Below are 18,276 nucleotides of genomic sequence, written 5' to 3'. Positions count from 1 at the left end.
CTGTCAAGCGCGCGAAACTACACGTGACCATAACATATAAATACAGATAGAATCCGCCATTTGACAGGTATAATCGACTGAAGCGACAAACCTGCCATAAGAAAAATAGCACGGCAAGGCAACGCAGTACTCGTTCCCTTATCTCTAAGGGAACCGAGGTTACGAAAGTAACCAGTACGTTCCCTTACGAGAACGTTCTCTCGTACTGCGTTGCAAACGCTTATGGGAACGTTTCCATTTAAAACGCCGTGCTATTAATCTTTTGGCCGCTCTGACTCACCAGAGTTCCGGGAAGTACAGAATAGCCAGGATAAAAAGAGACCGAACATCGGGCCCATCAATTATCCGTAATAAAGACTGGCCAGAGCCAGTCATTTAACCCACAAGGTGATAGCCGTGTGTTTAATATCAAACTAGTCTGGGTCCGCAGAGCCAGAGTCTAGACTGAAAAGACTGTAACTGCAAAGCAGGGACATTAAAGTTATAATTCATCGGATCTGGCCAAAGCCAGTCACTTAGTCCACAAGGTGAAAACCGTGTGTTCAATATCAACTAGACTGGGTCACAGAGCCAGTGTCTAGACAGAAGAACTGTAGCTACAAAGCAAGGGCATTAAAGCTATAATTCAACAATGTGGACGGAGCGGATATCCGGCCGCCGCACATATGCTATAGATGGGAATACCCAAGTGACCATGGTTCAAAACTAGTCTGGATCCACAGAGCCAGAGTCTAGACAGAAAGAACGCATGTCTGCAGAGCAGGGACATCCAGATTATAGAATCTCACAAATGTGGACGGAGCGGACCAGCCGGCCGCCGCACAAATGTCTTCAATGGGAATACCACTTGACCAAGCCCACGAAGAGGCAACAGTGAGGTGTAAGCCAGGGCAATGGCGTCAACTATCCATCTGGACAGTGTGGTTTTAGTGACCGGGAGGCCCTTGGATCGGCCCCCGAAACACACAAAGAGCTGTTCAGACTGTCTGAAAGAGGCCGAACGCTCCAGATAAATTCTCAAAGCTCTGACTGGGCAAAGCATGAGAGAATCGCTATCCTCCTCGGAGGAGGGGAGAGCTGACAGAGAAATAACCTGGGCTCTGAACGGAGTTGAGAGCACCTTAGGAACATATCCATGTCTTGGCCTAAGAATGACCTTGGAGTCATTAGGACCAAACTCCAGACAGGAAGCGCTGGTAGACAGCGCCTGTAAATCCCCTATTCTCTTTACTGACGCCAGTGCTAGAAGCAGGGCGGTTTTCAGAGAGAGAGACTTAGGATCAGCTGACTGAAGTGGTTCAAAGGGAGGTCCCTTAAGAGCCCGCAGGACCAAGGAGAGGTCCCAGGCCGGAACAGACGGTGGCCGAGGCGGGTTAAGCCTCCTGGCGCCCCTGAGGAAGCGAACTATAAGGTCGCTTTTTCCTAAGGAGGCCCCGGCTTCCAATACGTGAAAAGCAGCAATGGCTGCCACGTACACTTTGAGAGTGGAGGGGGAGCGACCCGCGTCCAACATCTCCTGTAGAAAAGACAGTACTCTTGGTACTTCACAAGTGTATGGGTCGAGGTCTCGAGCTAAACACCAGCTGGAAAACACTGACCATTTACTGAGATAGAGGCGTCTGGTAGACGGAGCTCTAGCTTCCTTTATAGTATTCAGGACGCCCTCTGGGAGGTTCTGGGGTACCCGTTGAGTGGCCATACATGTAGGGCCCATAAGTCGGGACGGGGATGCCAGATTGTCCTGTTGGCCTGAGTCAGGAGGTCGCGCCTCACTGGGATTGGCCACGGGTCTGCTACAGACAGCTGCATCAACTCTGGGAACCAAACCTGGGTCCGCCAGAGAGGAGCTACTAATAGCACTGCGCTTTTCGTGTTCCTGATCCGTTCGATGACCTGAGGGAGCATCGAGACCGGGGGGAACGCATAGAGAGGAAGGTTGGGCCAGTCGTGGGCCAACGCATCCCTGCTCTTTGAGAAAAAGATTGGGCATTGACAGTTGTCTTCTGAGGCGAAAAGATCTACTTCTGCCTTCCCGAAGACCTCCCAGAGTAGGAGAACTGTCTGAGGGTGGAGAGACCATTCCTCTGGGGGAACTCTGCCCCGAGAGAGCATGTCTGCTCCTGTATTCAACGTGCCTGGCACGTGAGCTGCCCTGAGCGAGCGCAGATTGGTGTGAGCCCATAGCAAGAGCTGTGAGGCTATGGCAAACAGGTTGCGGGACCTGAGGCCGCCCTGGCGATTTATGTAAGAGACCACCGACATGTTGTCCGTCCGTACCAACACGTGGTGTCCCGCCAGGTATGGGAGGAATGTTTTTAGGGCTAGAAAAACTGCTCTCATTTCGAGGCAGTTTATGTGTAGGCGTTTCTCCGAGCTCGACCAGAGGCCGGAGGCAGGCCTGCCCTCGTACAGAGCTCCCCAACCGGAGTTGGAGGCGTCTGTTGAAATCATCCTCCTCTCTGAAACTACCCCCATGCTTACGCCCTGCTGGTACCAGCTGGCGTTTTTCCAAGGGGCCAGGGCTTGAACACAGCGCTGGTCCACCTTGATAATCAAGTGGCCTGAATGCCAGGCGTGGGGTGGCACCAGAGGAGCCAGCCACAGCTGAAGAGGACGCATACGCAGTAGGCCTAGTTGGAGTACTGATGATGCAGAGGCCATCAGGCCAAGGATCCTCTGAAACGTTCTGAGGGGTACAAGAGAGCCCTCTATGAACGATGCCGTGAGCTGCTGAATCGTTAGAGCACGGGCCGGTGTGGGCCATGCTCTCATAAGTACGGAGTCGAGAACTGTTCCCAGGAACGTGATACGTTGGCTGGGCAACAGAACACTCTTTGCAACATTGACCCTGAGCCCTAGACATTCTAGATGGCTGAGGAGCCAGGCTTTGTGAGTATGTGACTCCGCCTCTGACTGGGTCAGTATGAGCCAGTCGTCGAGGTAGTTTAGGATGCGCATTCCCCGCTGTCTCAGGGGGGAGAGAGCTGCATCCATGCACTTCGTGAATGTACGAGGCGCTAGTGCCAGTCCAAATGGAAGAACTGTGTACTGGTATGTCTGCCCCTCGAAGGCGAATCTCAAGAATGGCCTGTGGTGGGGGTTCACTTGAATGTGAAAGTAAGCGTCTTTCAGATCTACTGAGAAAAACCAGTCGCCTGGGCGAATCTGCGCCAGGATATGTCTGGTCGTGAGCATTCTGAACGGCCGTGACATGAGAGCCTTGTTCAGATGTCTGAGATCTAAAATGGGTCTCAGGCCGCCGTCTTTCTTTGGAACAAGAAAGTATCGGCTGTAAAAACCTGACTCGCTCAGAGAAGGGGGGATCTTCTCGATGGCCCCTTTCGCCAGCAGACTTAACACTTCGGTGCGGAGGACATGACTCAATGTGCCCCTTACCGTGGTTTGTATAACCGCGCGAAAACGCGGTGGTCTGCGGGCGAACTGAAGCGAGTAACCATGCTTTATGATGTTCATCACCCATACTGAAACTCCGGGGATAGCTTGCCAAGCTAGAGCCCGCAGAGCTAGAGGCATTATCATATCTGGAACACCCAGAGTGGGGGGCTCGGACTGACATGTATGCATGTGAGAAATTATGCTCGATTTGTGCTTTGTGTGGGTCGCTGTTAAAACAGCGTTTGTTTGCAGGGGTGCGTGACATGTGACGGGCCCATGAACTGCATTTAGAACTGCTGCAGCCGCCTGAACTGAAGAGGGAGCCGTGAGCAGTAGTCGAGCGATTTTTGGGGCTGGTCCGGCCGCAGCGGGACAGTGACCCCTCTTTGTGCCGGTTAGGACGGCTTCTTGGGCTCGTGATCGAGCGTCAGCTTCGGCCGCGGGCCCTGGCGCTTAGGGAACGGGAACCGTTTCGCTGGCTTCATGTGCTTACTGGTCTCAGCCGCTGGGCGGGGCTGGAGGACCTGGGACACCACTTTCTCAGGTCGCGGCGTGCTCTTGGGGCGCCGTTGGACTGAGCTGGAGCGCTTTGGTAGAAAGTGTCTCATGGCGCTGGAAGCCTTCTGAGCTTCAGTGAAGCGATCGGCGAAGCCGCTGACAGATGGGCCGAAGAGACCTGAGGCTGTGACGGGCGAGTCGAGGAAGGCAGTTTTATCCGCGTCCCTGATCTCGGTTAAGTTTAGCCAGAGGTGGCGCTCCATTACCACTAGGCTGGCCATATTGCGGCCCAGGGCTTGAGCGGTGGTCTTCGTGGCCCTCAGTGCCAGATCCGTGGCACTCCTGAGGTCTTTAAATGTGTCTGGGTCCGGGCCTGACTCATCCATGGAACGGAGAAGTTTGGCCTGGAAGGCTTGAAGCGTCGCCATGGCGTGAAGTGCAGAGGCGGCTTGACCGGCGGCAGCGTATGCGCGGCTGGCAATGGCCGAAGTAGTTCTGCACGGCTTAGAAGGGTGCACCGTCTTAGACCTCCAACTACCTGCAGTGGGGGGGCATAAGTGTGCAGCGACCGCTTCCTCCAGTGGGGGGAGAGACACATATCCTTTCTCTTCAGCGCCGTCAACAGTGGAGAGCGTAGAAGAGGCAGATGAGCGCGTTCGCGCTGAAAAGGGCGCGCGCCAGCATTTTGTGAGCTCTTCGTGAACCTCAGGCATAAATGGAGCGGCGCGCTGACGAGGGGCCTGCTGGCGCCCCGGCAGGTACCATTCATCGAGGCGGCTTCTGGCGGGCTCAGCTGGAGAAAGCCAATCGAGTCCCAACTCGTCAACAGCGCGAGACATGACACGGAGAAGTTCGGCGTCAATGCTCGCTCGAGTATCAGAAAACTCTAGCTGAGAGGGGGGGGCGGGGTCCGCGGAGCCCGACCAATCCTCGCTCTCAGATGCCGCCATAGAAAGTGCGTCATCGACGTCATCCGGAGATGCGCCGAAAGAGACGAGTCCAGCCGCTTCAGACGAGGGGCGCTGCTCGCTCCGAGAGAACAGGACAGGCGAAGAAGGCGTGGGCGAGGCACGAGGAGAAAGGCCCGGCGTGCACTCGCTAAACTCACCGCGCTCAGGACGCCTCTGATCGCGCCGCTTCTTCCTACGGGGCTCGTGGGGCGCCGAAGACGGAAGGTGGGCGGAATCGGTCAGCCTTGAACGGAGAACGGAGACAGGCATCCCGTCGCAGAATTGGCAGCCGCCTTTCATGAGCGCTGCCTCGGCGTGCTCAGGGCCGAGGCAGGCCGCACACTGGGTGTGTCCGTCGGATGCATGCAGGGAGACCCCGCAGCTCTCACAGATGGAGAGAGGCATTATGCCGCGCTGTGAAAACAGCGGTTTGCTCTTTTAGATAAATATGCAATGAAAAGGATATAATTTTTCGTCGGATGCCACAGGGAAACGCTCAGCTGGCGAGATGCCGGGATGCGAAGCTGTTCCGCTGGACGGCTTTTCCACGACGAGGGCTTCTTACGACCGGAGAAAATCAGCGACGAGGTGAGTCGAGCTGAAGGAGATTAAATCTGTCAAATGGCGGATTCTATCTGTATTTATATGTTATGGTCACGTGTAGTTTCGCGCGCTTGACAGTGACAGAGCGCCAAGCGCCCTGATTGGCTCGCGCGCTTCTGTCTATCCGCCATTGGTTCGTGCAGTTGCCCACAGCACAGCCTATCAGCTCACTCACGTGGGTCTGATGCTCTCGCCTGTGCTGTAGCAAATGCGTTTTAAAATAAAGGCTTCAATATTCTCGAGAAAAGGAGTTTTCCCATAAGCGTTTGCAACGCAGTACGAGAGAACGTTCTCGTAAGGGAACTACATTTCATCAAATGTTATTTCCTGTATTTTATTAAAAAATATCTTTCATATTTTAATATAAAATTATTTAAATGCTAAAACTAATTAAAAGGATAGTTCACACAAAAATGAATATTCTGTCATTTTTCATGGGGCATAATTGACTTCAATAGTATGGAAAAAATACTATAAACTATAGAAGTTAATGGGGCATCAACTGTTTGGTTACAAACATTCTTCAAAATATCTTATTTTTTGTTCAGCAGAACAAAGAAATTCAATTCAGGTTTGGAACAACTCAAGAGTGAGTAAAAGATGACAGAATTTTAAATGAAATTCTGATTGAAAACTATTTTATAACTGCAGTCCTAACATCACAAGTATTGGACAATCTTGCACATACTGAATGTGTAATGGCTACACACACTCACAGAGAATATAAAACTCACCTCAGGGATGTTAAACTGTCCTGCTAACAACAGCGCCACCAAGAGGTTGTCTCTCCCATCAGTCCTCAACTGATAGATGGGCAGCTGCAACATATAAGATGGTTGTGAGCTAATAGTGAAGTTAACATGATGCTTTTTTGATGACCACTAGTCAAGTCAAGTCATCTTCATTTATAGAGCACTTTTAACAATGTTTAACACTAGTTAAAACTAAATATTGTTGGTAACTTTAAAATGGGTCCTTTTATGCTTTTTGACATTTTCAACTTTCTTTAGCATGTAATGTTGCTTTTTGAGCATGAAAAAGATCTGCGAAGTTATAAAGCACAAAGTCTCTCTATATCAATAGGCACTGACTCAGAACTCCCTGAAATGCATCCACTGTAGTTTTGAGTTTTCTTCCGAGAACAAACATGTCACAATATCCCTCATTTAAATAATTCCCTCCCAATGCACACTCAAAGCAGTTGACTGATCACAACACACTGCTCCAGTATATAAGTAGTTTGAAATGCTCAATATGTGCAACACAAAGGTGAGTAAATGGTTAATTTTAAAGGTCACGTGTTACCTGTGAGCCAGTGACGATGACAGGCTTTCCCAGATTCTCACACATGAAGGATAAGGCAGAAGAAGTGTAAGCCATGGTGTCTGTGCCGTGCAGGACAACAAAACCATTGTATTGCACATAGTATTTCTGTGAACATGGGGGAACAAACTTTGAAAATCTCAGTAGTGATTTTGACATACCAACTAAAGAATTATTGAACTGTTCACTGATCTACCTTCAGGAAATCCAAAGATTATCTACAATTACAATTTACAAAAAAAAAAAAAAAAAAAAAAAAAAAAAATCCAATCATTTATCACGTCAGTTCTTTTCACAAATCATTATATTAAGTCATGTGATCCTCAGAGTGATTGGTTTATGTCAGTTTTAAAAAAGCAATCAATAAGCCCTGCAACTCAAAGCCATAAAGATGGTTAAAAGGGAAGCACCTCAATGTCTTTTGCAATTGTTTCCCAGTCAGCTGGGGTCATATTAGAGGAGTCCAGGAGGTCTTTGTACTCTAAAATTCTGTATACAACCCTCTTGTTCTCTTTGGACAGTCTGGGGAGAAAAAAAAGAGAGAACATGTTTACAATACAGCAACACTTTAAAGTTTATAATAAAAAATAAAAATAAAAACATTAAAACAAGCACTAAAAGTAAAGCAAAACTTCTTATTTGAACCAGCAAAGACCATTAGGCGCTCATGGGTTAGTTTAGCTAGATCAACTGAAATAAAAAAGATGCAACGCATGTTTGAGAGTGTTAAGTTCGGGCAGCTTCATTATAATTCACCTATAGTTAAATGTAGATGTACCTGGGCTGAAGCGGAAACCGCGTTACTCTCTATGCCCTTCAGATACAACGCGAAAAAACTGTTAGGCAAGGCAAGGCAAGTTTATTTATATAGCACATTTCATACACAATGGCAATTCAAAGTGCTTTACATAGAAGAAATTAAAATAATAAAAAGAAATAAGAATAATTAAAACAGTTTAGAAAAATAAAAAATAAAATACAGTTGTCACAAACTGCTCTGAGACACAAAGGTAGAGGAGATCCAAATGCAGCTTTTAATAAGGAAGGTAGTACAGGCAAGGGTCATACACGGATAGGCAGTCCAAACAAAGAAACAAACAAACAAACAAACAAAACAGGCAGGGACCAGAGGCAAGAGAGTAATCCAGGGACCAGAGGCAAGAGAGTAATCCAGGGACCAGAGGCAAGAGAGTAATCCAGGGAACAGGGCAAGATATCCAAAAAACCAAGAGACAACAAAACCAGGGAAAAACGCTCAGAAGTGCAGTGCAACAACATACAAAACTTCGCAGTGAGTGAATGAATGAACATGGTATATATAGACTGAGACTAACAGGATGACAAGACACAGGTGAATGCAATCAGTAAATGAGGTACAGGTGAATGTGATCAGTGATGATGAGTCCAGGCAGTGAGTATGGGAAATGTAGTTTGTGAGTGATGCATGATAGTCTGGTGTGGAGTGCCCTCTGGTGGCTTTCAAGGGCACACCAGCTGGTGACCGTTACAACAGTACAGTACAAACAGTCGGACGAACATTGGCACAGTGCTCATTCATTAAATGCATAGCTAAACAGAAGTGTTTTGAGTCTGGATTTGAAAGTGACTGTAGGAGCACATCTGATCTCCTCTGGAAGCTGGTTCCAGCTGCGGCTGGCATAATAGCTAAAAGCGGACTCGCCATGCTTTGAGTGAACCCTTGGTATTTCTAGCTGATATGATCCTAGTGATCTGAGTGATCTGTTGGGTTTATATTCAGTGAGCATATCTGCAATGTATTGAGGTCCTAGGCCATTAAATGATTTATATACCAGTAATAATACTTTAAAATCAATCCTAAATTTAACTGGGAGCCAGTGTAAAGACCTGAGGACTGGTGTGATATGTTCATATGTTCTGGTTCTGCTCAGAATCCTGGCAGCAGCGTTCTGTATGAGCTGACATTGTCTTATGGTCTTTTTGGGAAGGCCAGTGAGGAGTCCATTACAATAATCCACCCTGCTGGTGATGAAAGCATGTGTCACCGGGTGATTAAAGAAAAAGAAAAGAAATGAGCGGCAGGTGTGGAGGGGGAGGAGTTAGAGTGCTGATTGGGGCACATGCTCCCAAAAGTTGAGTATAAAAGGCCATTTTGAAGAGAGAAGGAGGAGGAGAGGAGGGCACGAGGAGATGTGAGGCGCGCAGCACGTGAGCGGCCGCTGATGCGGAGGGAGGCCGCGAGAGAGAGAGCAAGAGAGAGACAGAGAAAACTTCGGCTGGATTGCGGGTGTAAGCTTTTGTTTGCACCATGAGTCTGTTGAATTGCAGTTTTATTATGGAAATGAGCACGAGTGAAACCTTGCAGTGTGTGGTGAATACACGAGTGTGGGAATTGTGCTTCTGCTGTTCACTCGCAGTCACAGCTGTCCATTCTTCTCTCTGCCTGGGTCCAGCGTAGAACCTGCTACCGCTGTGAGTTACCCGTATCCATTCCTCTCTCTGCCTGGGTCCAGCGAAGAATCTGCTAACGCTGTGAGTTACACGTATCCATCCCTCTCTCTGCCTGAGTCCAGTGAAGAGCCGGCTAATGCTGTGCTGAGAAACGTGAAGAGAACGCTGAAGAAGAGAATGCGGAAGCTGTGAATTATGTTCATTCCTCTCTCTGTCTGAAGGTGCTGAGAAATGCGAAGAGAACGCTGAAGAAGAGAATGCGGAAGCTGTGGATTATGTCCATTCCTCTCTCTGTCTGAAGGTGCTGAGAAACGCGAAGAGAACGCTGAAGAAGAGAACGCGGAAGCTGTGGATTATGTCCATTCCTCTCTCTGTCTGAAGGTGCTGAGAAACGCGAAGAGAACGCTGAAGAAGAGAATGCGGAAGCTGTGGATTATGTCCATTCCTCTCTCTGTCTGAAGGTGCTGAGAAACGCGAAGAGAACGCTGAAGAAGAGAACGCGGAAGCCGTGGATTATGTCCATTCCTCTCTCTGTCTGAAGGTGCTGAGAAACGCGAAGAGAACGCTGAAGAGAATGCGGAAGCTGTGGATTATGTCCATTCCTCTCTCTGTCTGAAGGTGCTGAGAAACGCGAAGAGAACGCTGAAGAGAATGCGGAAGCTGTGGATTATGTCCATTCCTCTCTCTGTCCGAAGGTGCTGAGAAACGCGAAGAGAACGCTGAAGAGAATGCGGAAGCTGTGGATTATGTCCATTCCTCTCTGTCTGAAGGTGCTGAGAAACGCGAAGAGAATGCTGAAGAAGAGAATGCGGAAGCTGTGGATTATGTCCATTCCTCTCTCTGTCTGAAGGTGCTGAGAAACGCGAAGAGAACGCTGAAGAGAATGCGGAAGCTGTGGATTATGTCCATTCCTCTCTCTGTCCGAAGGTGCTGAGAAACGCGAAGAGAACGCTGAAGAAGAGAACGCGGAAGCTGTGGATTATGTCCATTCCTCTCTCTGTCTGAAGGTGCTGAGAAACGCGAAGAGAACGCTGAAGAGAATGCGGAAGCTGTGGATTATGTCCATTCCTCTCTCTGTCCGAAGGTGCTGAGAAACGCGAAGAGAACGCTGAAGAAGAGAATGCGGAAGCTGTGAATTATGTTCATTCCTCTCTCTGTCTGAAGGTGCTGAGATACGCGAAGAGAACGCTGAAGAAGAGAATGCGGACGCTGTGAATTATGTTTATTCCTCTCTCTGCCCGAGGCTAGTGAAGAGCCTGCTGATGCTGTGAGTTGCACGTGACCTCCACTCTCTGCCTGAAGCTGGTGAAGAGCCTGCTAGTGCTGGAAGAGCCTGTTAATGCTGGAAGAGCTTGCTAATGCTGGAAGGGCTTGCTAATGCGAGTGAAGAGCCTGCTAATGCTGTGAGTTATATGTTTCCTCCACTCTCCGAGTCCAGTGAAGAACCTGCTAGTGCTGTGAGAAGAACCTGCTAATGCTGTGAGATATACGTATCCTCCACTCTCTGTCTGAGTCCAGTGAAGAACCTGCTAATGCTGCGAGATATATGTATCCTCCACTCTCTGTCTGAGTCCAGTGAAGAACCTGCTCCCCAAAAGAAGAGAATGCTGAAGAGACGTTTTAAAATTGTTTTTATTATTTAATAAAGAGTATATTTATTTTGAATTCTGTGTCTGCCTTTCCCTTTGTGCCCACGGTCAGCTCCTCAGGGGCGGCACGCAAGCGAGGGGTGGTCTAAGTCTTGTCTGGAAACAAAGCATCTAATTCTTGCAATATTTTTCAGATGATAGTATGCTGATTGAGTTATTGCTTTGACATGACTACTGAAACTAAGGTCTGACTCTAGTGTTACACCAAGATTCCTGACTTGATTTTTAGTTGTTTGACCCCTAGAGTGAAGGTATGCGTTCACCTTGAGAACTTCATCTTTGTTTCCAAACGCAATGACTTCAGTTTTGTCTTTGTTTAACTGAAGAAAGTTTTGACACATCCAGCTGTTGACTTCATCGATGCATTGGCACAGGGAGTCAATGGGGCTGTAATCGTTAGGCGATAGGGCTAAGTAGATCTGTGTGTCGTCTGCATAGCTGTGGTAAGCAATTTGGTTCTTTCTCATTATTTGGCTCATTGGGAGCATATACAGGTTGAACAGGAGTGGCGCAAGAATTGAGCCTTGAGGGACTCCGCATGTCATGGATGTCCACTCAGACTTATGGTCTCCTATACTATAAATAATAAGTAAAATGCGTGGAGCACCTTTTAACACAATACCCAGATATTCGAAAGACAAGTAATTCCCAAATGATATTTGCTTACATTGATAGATATCTTTAAAAAGAGCAGCTAGACCCCCACCTCTCTTAACAGCTGTGCAGACACTCATAAAAGTAAAGTTAGGAGGGGCTGCTTCATTGAGGATTGTTGCACTGCAGCTGTCTTCTAGCCAGGTTTCATTTAGAAGCATAAAATCCAGGTTGTTTGTGGTTATTAAGTTGTTGACTAGAAGTGATTTATTTTTAAGTGAGCGAATGTTTAGAAGTGCTAACTTAACAGACTTACTTTTCCCCACAGCAATATTAGTTTGACGTGTAATAGGCACCAGATTAGTTAGGTTTGCTGTACGGCTATTGAAGGCCTTAGACTTTCTATCTTGTAATAGAACAGCAATAGAGAAAGATACAGACACACTGTATCTTTGTATCACTGTATCTTTGTGGCAATGTGTGTTAAACACACATTGCCTACCTACAAGTTACATGACTGTTAAAACACAACTATTTTTAATGTAAATCTGTCTGTCTATGAGACGATCGTTCATACCATATCTAATATAATTTACTTTCATCCATTTTGATTTCTGTGCTTGTTTGGATCCCCCGATTCTACTGGTAATCGTCACAGAGCGCAGCGGCAAAAGTTGAACTATTTTGAACTTTGACCGTGGCGTGCACGTGAGCACGCCAATGATGCGCACCGCTGCGCTTGCGCTTTGGTCGACGCAGCAACAAAACGTCCTTGCGCGGCGCAAGCCATTGAGATTCATATCATACCGCGTCCTGTGTGAAAGGCCCATAACGCGGTTTCCGCTTCAGCCCAGGTAACCCCTCATTTACACTGCATACGTCTGCGGCGCATTACGGCGGCGACATGGCTACCGGAGCTGATTGCGCCCATTCTAGTCAATGCTTGTGTTTACACAGGCCGCGACGCGGCGCGTTTCAGAAGCTTCGCTAAATATAGGTGCCTAGTCTATTTTTGACGGACGCGCGTCCAAGTCGCACCGGAAATGCTAAATAAAAGTAAAAAAAAACCTGTCAATTTCAAAATAAACAACCTGTGCAGACTCCCAAACGTATTGCACGTATATTGGCAATATATCCTTGGTAGGAGAAACCCCAAAATCAGAAAAACACGTCGGACAGGCAAATCACGTGGCCTCAAGCATCCAGTCGCTTTGCTTCTGATATGCTCCCGGTGTGAGTTGGCACTGCGTGGAGGACGGAATAAAACCTTGTCGCAGCCGTAATGCGTTGCAGGCGTGTGCAGTGTAATGGTGTGTTCACACCAAACGCGAAGTGTATATTCGCATCGCGTTACTCGCTCTAGATTACTCGCGGGATGTTTTTCTTGTTTTTCGCGTCACTCGCAAATAAAAACATTCCGCGAAAAGGAGTGTGTCATCATCATCAACAACAACACAATTTGTTTCTGCCATAATTTTTCCGTCGTGTCTGAAATAAATGATATTGCTGCTCTACTTGTTGTGGAAGTCCCAAATACGGAGGAAAGCCAAACGCCAATGTGTCTGGGTTCACAGCACCATCCAGAGGCGCACTCAACTCTGTGAATTTCACCGTCTTCATGCGAATTTTCCGCTCGAGTTGAAATTTTTCAACTTGCGCGGAAGACGCGATTGAGGCGATTATCGAGCTTTCCCGGCAAACGCGTCGCCCAATTCACGTCATTCGCGTCTATTCGCGTCTTTGCATTGACTTTGTATGTAATCTGCTCGCGCAAATAATTAAATTCGCGATTGGTGTGAACACACCATAAGGGGTAACTATTACCTCGTACGCTGTGATTGGTCAGAATCATCCAAGCCATTTAAGGGCATCCAGGCCTTTTGTATACACATTGATCTTTAAAACTTTGGAGACCTTTTACATTCACAAAAAGCTATATAACACACTGCATGAAAGGTATTCAAGCATAATAGGGCACTTTAAGATTGGGAAATATATGGAAAATGTGTTACATATTAAATTATTAGTTACATTTTTTTCAAAGCTAAAAGTTTTGCATTGGTGCATTTCTAGCATGCTCTTATTATTATTATATTATTATTACGTGCACAACCAGGACCTATAGTCAACACAAGCCAAATCATGATCCTTTAAATATCCATAAAATTGACCTACTTGCTCCTTTCTACTATCAATACATTATTATTTGACATTTAACCCATCCACTTAGGCTGTTATATGCAACAATTGTTCCACAGGTTTTATAAGGGAAAGCGAGCAAAAACTACTCTCTCTCTCTCTCTCTCTCTCTCTCTCTCTCTCTCTCTCTCTCTCTCTCTCTCTCTCTCTCTCTCTCTCTCTCCCTCTCTCTCTCTCTCTCTCTCTCTCTCTCCCTCTATATATGCAGCTATATACAGTATATGCATATGTGTGTATCTGTGGGAACTTACTAGCCTGGAAATCCAGACCTAAATCTAAAAGATTAACTCGTTGATCAAATTCAACTTGTGCTCTCGCGAGAACTCTGGATTACCAGGGTAGGAACTTACGGCAACACACACAATTCCATCGAAGGCGGCGGGTAGCGTTTATACAGCTTTGTTTCTTTTGCGTACACCTCATCATGCAGAAAAGGGATTGTGTGTAGATATTTAATAAGTTCTCCAGGTGCTGGTTTCAGACCTGCAAACATAGAAGAAAAGCCTGTAAAAAGCTATGAACAAATACATCAAAATGAAAACAAGCTCTTTGTCGACGCTCTGTACACACTGTGAACACAGTTTTTTTTGTACACAGTTTATTTTTTCTGTAATATTTTTTTTCATGGGTACATTGGTGTGCATAAATTGATATAATATAATTATATGGACTTCGTATATCATTTGGTTATTTGGTTTCCTTTTGTAGTCTCTAAGGTCCTTGAAGCTTGCAGAAATACAGTTTTATGAGAATCGCCCGCAATCTGATTGTTTACTTTAATGGATATAGCAAATAATGACAGAATGAATTTGTTAAACAAGATAAAAGCGTATGCTTAATGTCACAACAAATGTTATTAATCCAACTAAAATGTTTAATCGATTGACTGCACTAATTATATTATATTGGCCCAATTAATTATATATTTTTTTATTATTATATTATATATGATCCCAAGTTAAAATAAAAACAACGATGTAATAGATTTACACTGTAAGTGTCACAGTTTGGGTTTTGTTTCTTGTCATTGTCATGTTTCTATGTCTTGCCATGTGATTCCTGTTTGTCATGTGATCCTGCCATGTGTCTTGTCATTGGTTAATTGTCTGATCATTGTTCACAGGTGTTCCTTGTCTTGTAATTAGTCTATAGCCCTATTCGGACGGGACTAGTTTCACAGGGGGTCGTTAGAGAAATTTCTGTTTCACAGACGTACTTTGAGATTTTAATCCTGTCCGAATCTGCCATGTCTGTCTTTTTCTCACACGACCTCTGTAAAAATTCCAGAGCAAATTACCTACTGTTTTTCGTCAAACTCGGCGGTCCTCAGAGAAATCTAATCCCGTCCGAATGCGAATGTCTGTGATTGCCGAAAATGTTTTTTTCCAAAACGCTTTTTCTTGTGTTTTTGGTCAACGTGAACTACCGTACAATCTCTCGCTATCGCGCCGGGTATTCAAGTTTCTGCTTTTTGCGCACCGATAATGGATGTAGACATGTAGATGTGTTCGGTAACGTTACACTGCGAATAAATAAAAAAAATGAAATCAACAAGAAGAGCCAAATCACGTAAACTGTTAAGACTGGCAACTGTAATATCAGTTTCAGGTAAGATTACCTTCATTTCTGCACTTAATTACAAATCATATTCTTAATATAAAATCATGATGATAAATGTATGTTTAGTTTTTTTATACTACAATTTTTATAAAATGTTTACAAAACACTAAATGCGTTTGGACGGTTTACTTTATATTTCAAAGTACTTAATTTCAAAATACATTTGATCAAATTTCATACGCAATCCACGCATTCTGAACACGTGATCTTCTGCAATGCCCACATGTAAAACACAGACACTCCTACCTCGGTAATAAACACGGAGATGTTAGTCCCGTCCGAATCCGTACATGAAATCACAGACGTAGGTTGATAAGAATTGTAACTCAAACGTCGTTTGGAAAACTAGTCCCGTCCGAATAGGGCTTGTTGAGTATTGTAGGATTGTGACTAGTCTATGTTCTTGCTTGTAGTTTCCATGCTTCGTCTTGTTTTATGTTTAATCTAGTGTTTGATAATTAAAGTTGCATTTGAGTTCTCTACATCTTGCCTTCAGTGGAATCCTTTATAATAGTAAGAGACATGACAAAATAGAAATTATTCAGTGATCGCAATTATTTGAATGACAATTAATCATCAGCAGAAACGTAACAATCGCTTTTTTTAGCTTTCAGATAAGATGCTTTTTAAAGATAAAGGTCAATGTTTGTGAGTAGTAGACTATTGTGCAGGAAATGGTAGACTACTAAAGCCCAGTTTCAGAAAATACAAACAGTTTCCAGCTGGCAAATATCTGATCAATCTATGAATAGAATTTGTAATAATTCATAAAACGTCAGCAGATCCTCTTCAAGCACTCTTCCCATTCCCATTGATTAATTTACACAGTCAAGTCACCATGTGTGCATTATTCAGACTTTCAGCTGTGTAAATCTGTTCCTGCTTTCAATATGTATCAATTTAGTACGTTTACCTGCACGTTCTTAACCCGATTGCTTAATAAACCGACAACGCATGTGATCATGTAAATGTGTTAACCCGCTTTCCTTTATCCTTTAGTAAAGTCATAAACGGCTAAAAGCATAAACTGTTCAACTCAGCTAGATTTTTGCCCCTTACTCCGATTTCGCTTAGCAAGTAAACACATTAACCTGCTTTCTGTCGGCTTATTGTAAGTGCGCATGTGTAAAATGTGACAGGAACGAGTCCTCATGCGGATTTAAAGGGGTGGTATAATGACCTTTGTAAAATAAATCTCTGATGTCCCCAGAGTGTGTATGTGAAGTTTTAGCTCAAAATACCCCACAGATTTTTTATATAACATGTTAAAGTGTTCACCTTTTCAGGGTGAGCAAAAATGCACACCGTTTTTGTGCGTGTCCCTTTAAATGCAAATGAGCTGCTGCTTCCGGCACAGAGGGCGGAGCTTGTGTCCTTAACAGCTTCGATTACCTCACACACATGCACTGAAAATTTCCTTTCATGTTCAAACCAGTCCAAAAGATGGAGAGACTCAAGAAGAAGTGACAACATGTAGACATTTATGAATTTAATTTATAGCTTATCTTCAAGTCATTGATTAACATATTCTGTCTTGATCATCTATAAATCGTGCTCCGGGGGCGGGGTTTATTTAAATGTTAGGGTTGGTGATGTCACTAACCCGGTCAGCCCGGTCTCACCCCAAAACGTCACATACTGACGGGTCTTGACCATACGGCAACATACGACGAAAAGGGTACCCCTATAACGTCAATATGAGACGCAGACATAAGCGCACCAGCAGCCTCCTAGCAGTACCCTAACGCATACCTAAACCTACCCATAACCCGAATCGTCACACATGGACGTTAAAGGGGTACCCTTTTCGTCGTATGTTGCCGTATGGTCAAGACCCGTCAGTATGTGACGTTTTGGGGTGAGACTGTGTTAACCCGGTAGGAATGTGGTGTAGTTAGTAGTCCCTATCACTCTCAGAAAAAAAGGTACAAAAGCTGTCACTGGGACAGTACCCTTCAAAAGGGTTCTAATATGTACCATTTAGGTACTAATATGTACACTTTTGGTACCAGTATACCTTTGAGGGACTAAAATGCACTCTTTAGTTACAAAGATGTACCTTTTGAAAAGGTACCGCCACAGTGACAGCTTTTGTACCTTTTTTTTCTGAGAGTGTACCAGCCGTTTGTTGTAGTCCTCAAAAAGCAATTTCTTTAAAAGAAAATATCTCCCTTTGCTTTGAACTTTGAGCGTCAGATGTTGTTTATGCTCAAACATCAACATTATACACTAACTAAAGTTAGAAAAGTCAAATCATAATCAAACATCCATATACATTCTAGGTTCATCCTAAAGATAGGCTATTTTCCAAAGACCCTTGCATTAATATTTACAATGACCATTTAAACTGCCCCCTCTTAATCAGGTTTTTATTTATTTATATGAGATCAGCAAACAAATAATCCCATAAATGTGTCTAACAACATAACTTATTGTATATCACATGTGAACCCTCGTGCATGCAGGTGTGTGTGTGTGTGGGCGTTGGTGATGGTGTTTACCTTTAGGTGTCTCCTTCATTCCAATGGTTCCGCCGGTGTATAAGACCAGGACACTCACCTCCAGGACACTCATCTCATCTTCGCGATGGATGAGAGATGTCTGCACCTTAGACGCATCAGGCTGACTTAACCTGCTTTGAGAAAGAGCTCGACTCAGAAAAGACATGCTTGTTGGAGATGGAGCCGGGATTGTGTGTTCCTACTCTGCAATATCGGACTGACTTATATGGCAAACCCTTCCCTCTGAAAATCTCTAGGACCGCCCACAAAAGTCTAAATTTTTCACAAAAAACTGCTAAATATGAAAATAAAGTACAAACAAGTGTCCATATTTTAAGGGGGATATATATATATACCGTTTTCCGTTTTTTGTCATCAATAATCATCAATCAAGTTATCATTAAATATAAAAAAAAATACAAAGCTTTCGGGTTCAAGGTATTAGCTTCTCATGTTAAAGCAATACTATTTGTAAACATAGGCCTGAACCAAATGTGTGATCTTTTTAGTTGA

The 18,276-nt window shown here is 45.0% G+C and overlaps 1 protein-coding gene across 1 annotated transcript in view; it reads right to left on the bottom strand.

Moving 5' to 3' along the window:
* Positions 1-18,276, bottom strand: part of LOC307148539 (60 kDa lysophospholipase-like) — a gene marked incomplete at its 5' end in the record, with an annotated part of 37,174 nt that overhangs the window by 12,035 nt on the left and 6,863 nt on the right. The window contains 3 exons of the mRNA XM_079854147.1: positions 6,182-6,265; positions 6,753-6,878; positions 7,181-7,292. Of these exons, the coding sequence (XP_079710273.1) occupies positions 6,182-6,265; positions 6,753-6,878; positions 7,181-7,292 (322 nt within the window). The remainder of the gene's footprint in view (positions 1-6,181; positions 6,266-6,752; positions 6,879-7,180; positions 7,293-18,276) is intronic.

The sequence above is a fragment of the Squalius cephalus genome (genome assembly GCF_949319135.1).
Source record: "Squalius cephalus genome assembly, chromosome: 20".
In the NCBI taxonomy this organism is placed as follows: Eukaryota; Metazoa; Chordata; class Actinopteri; order Cypriniformes; family Leuciscidae; genus Squalius; species Squalius cephalus.
Note: the sequence above shows the minus strand (reverse complement) of the source record. Positions and strands in the feature narration are given on the sequence as shown.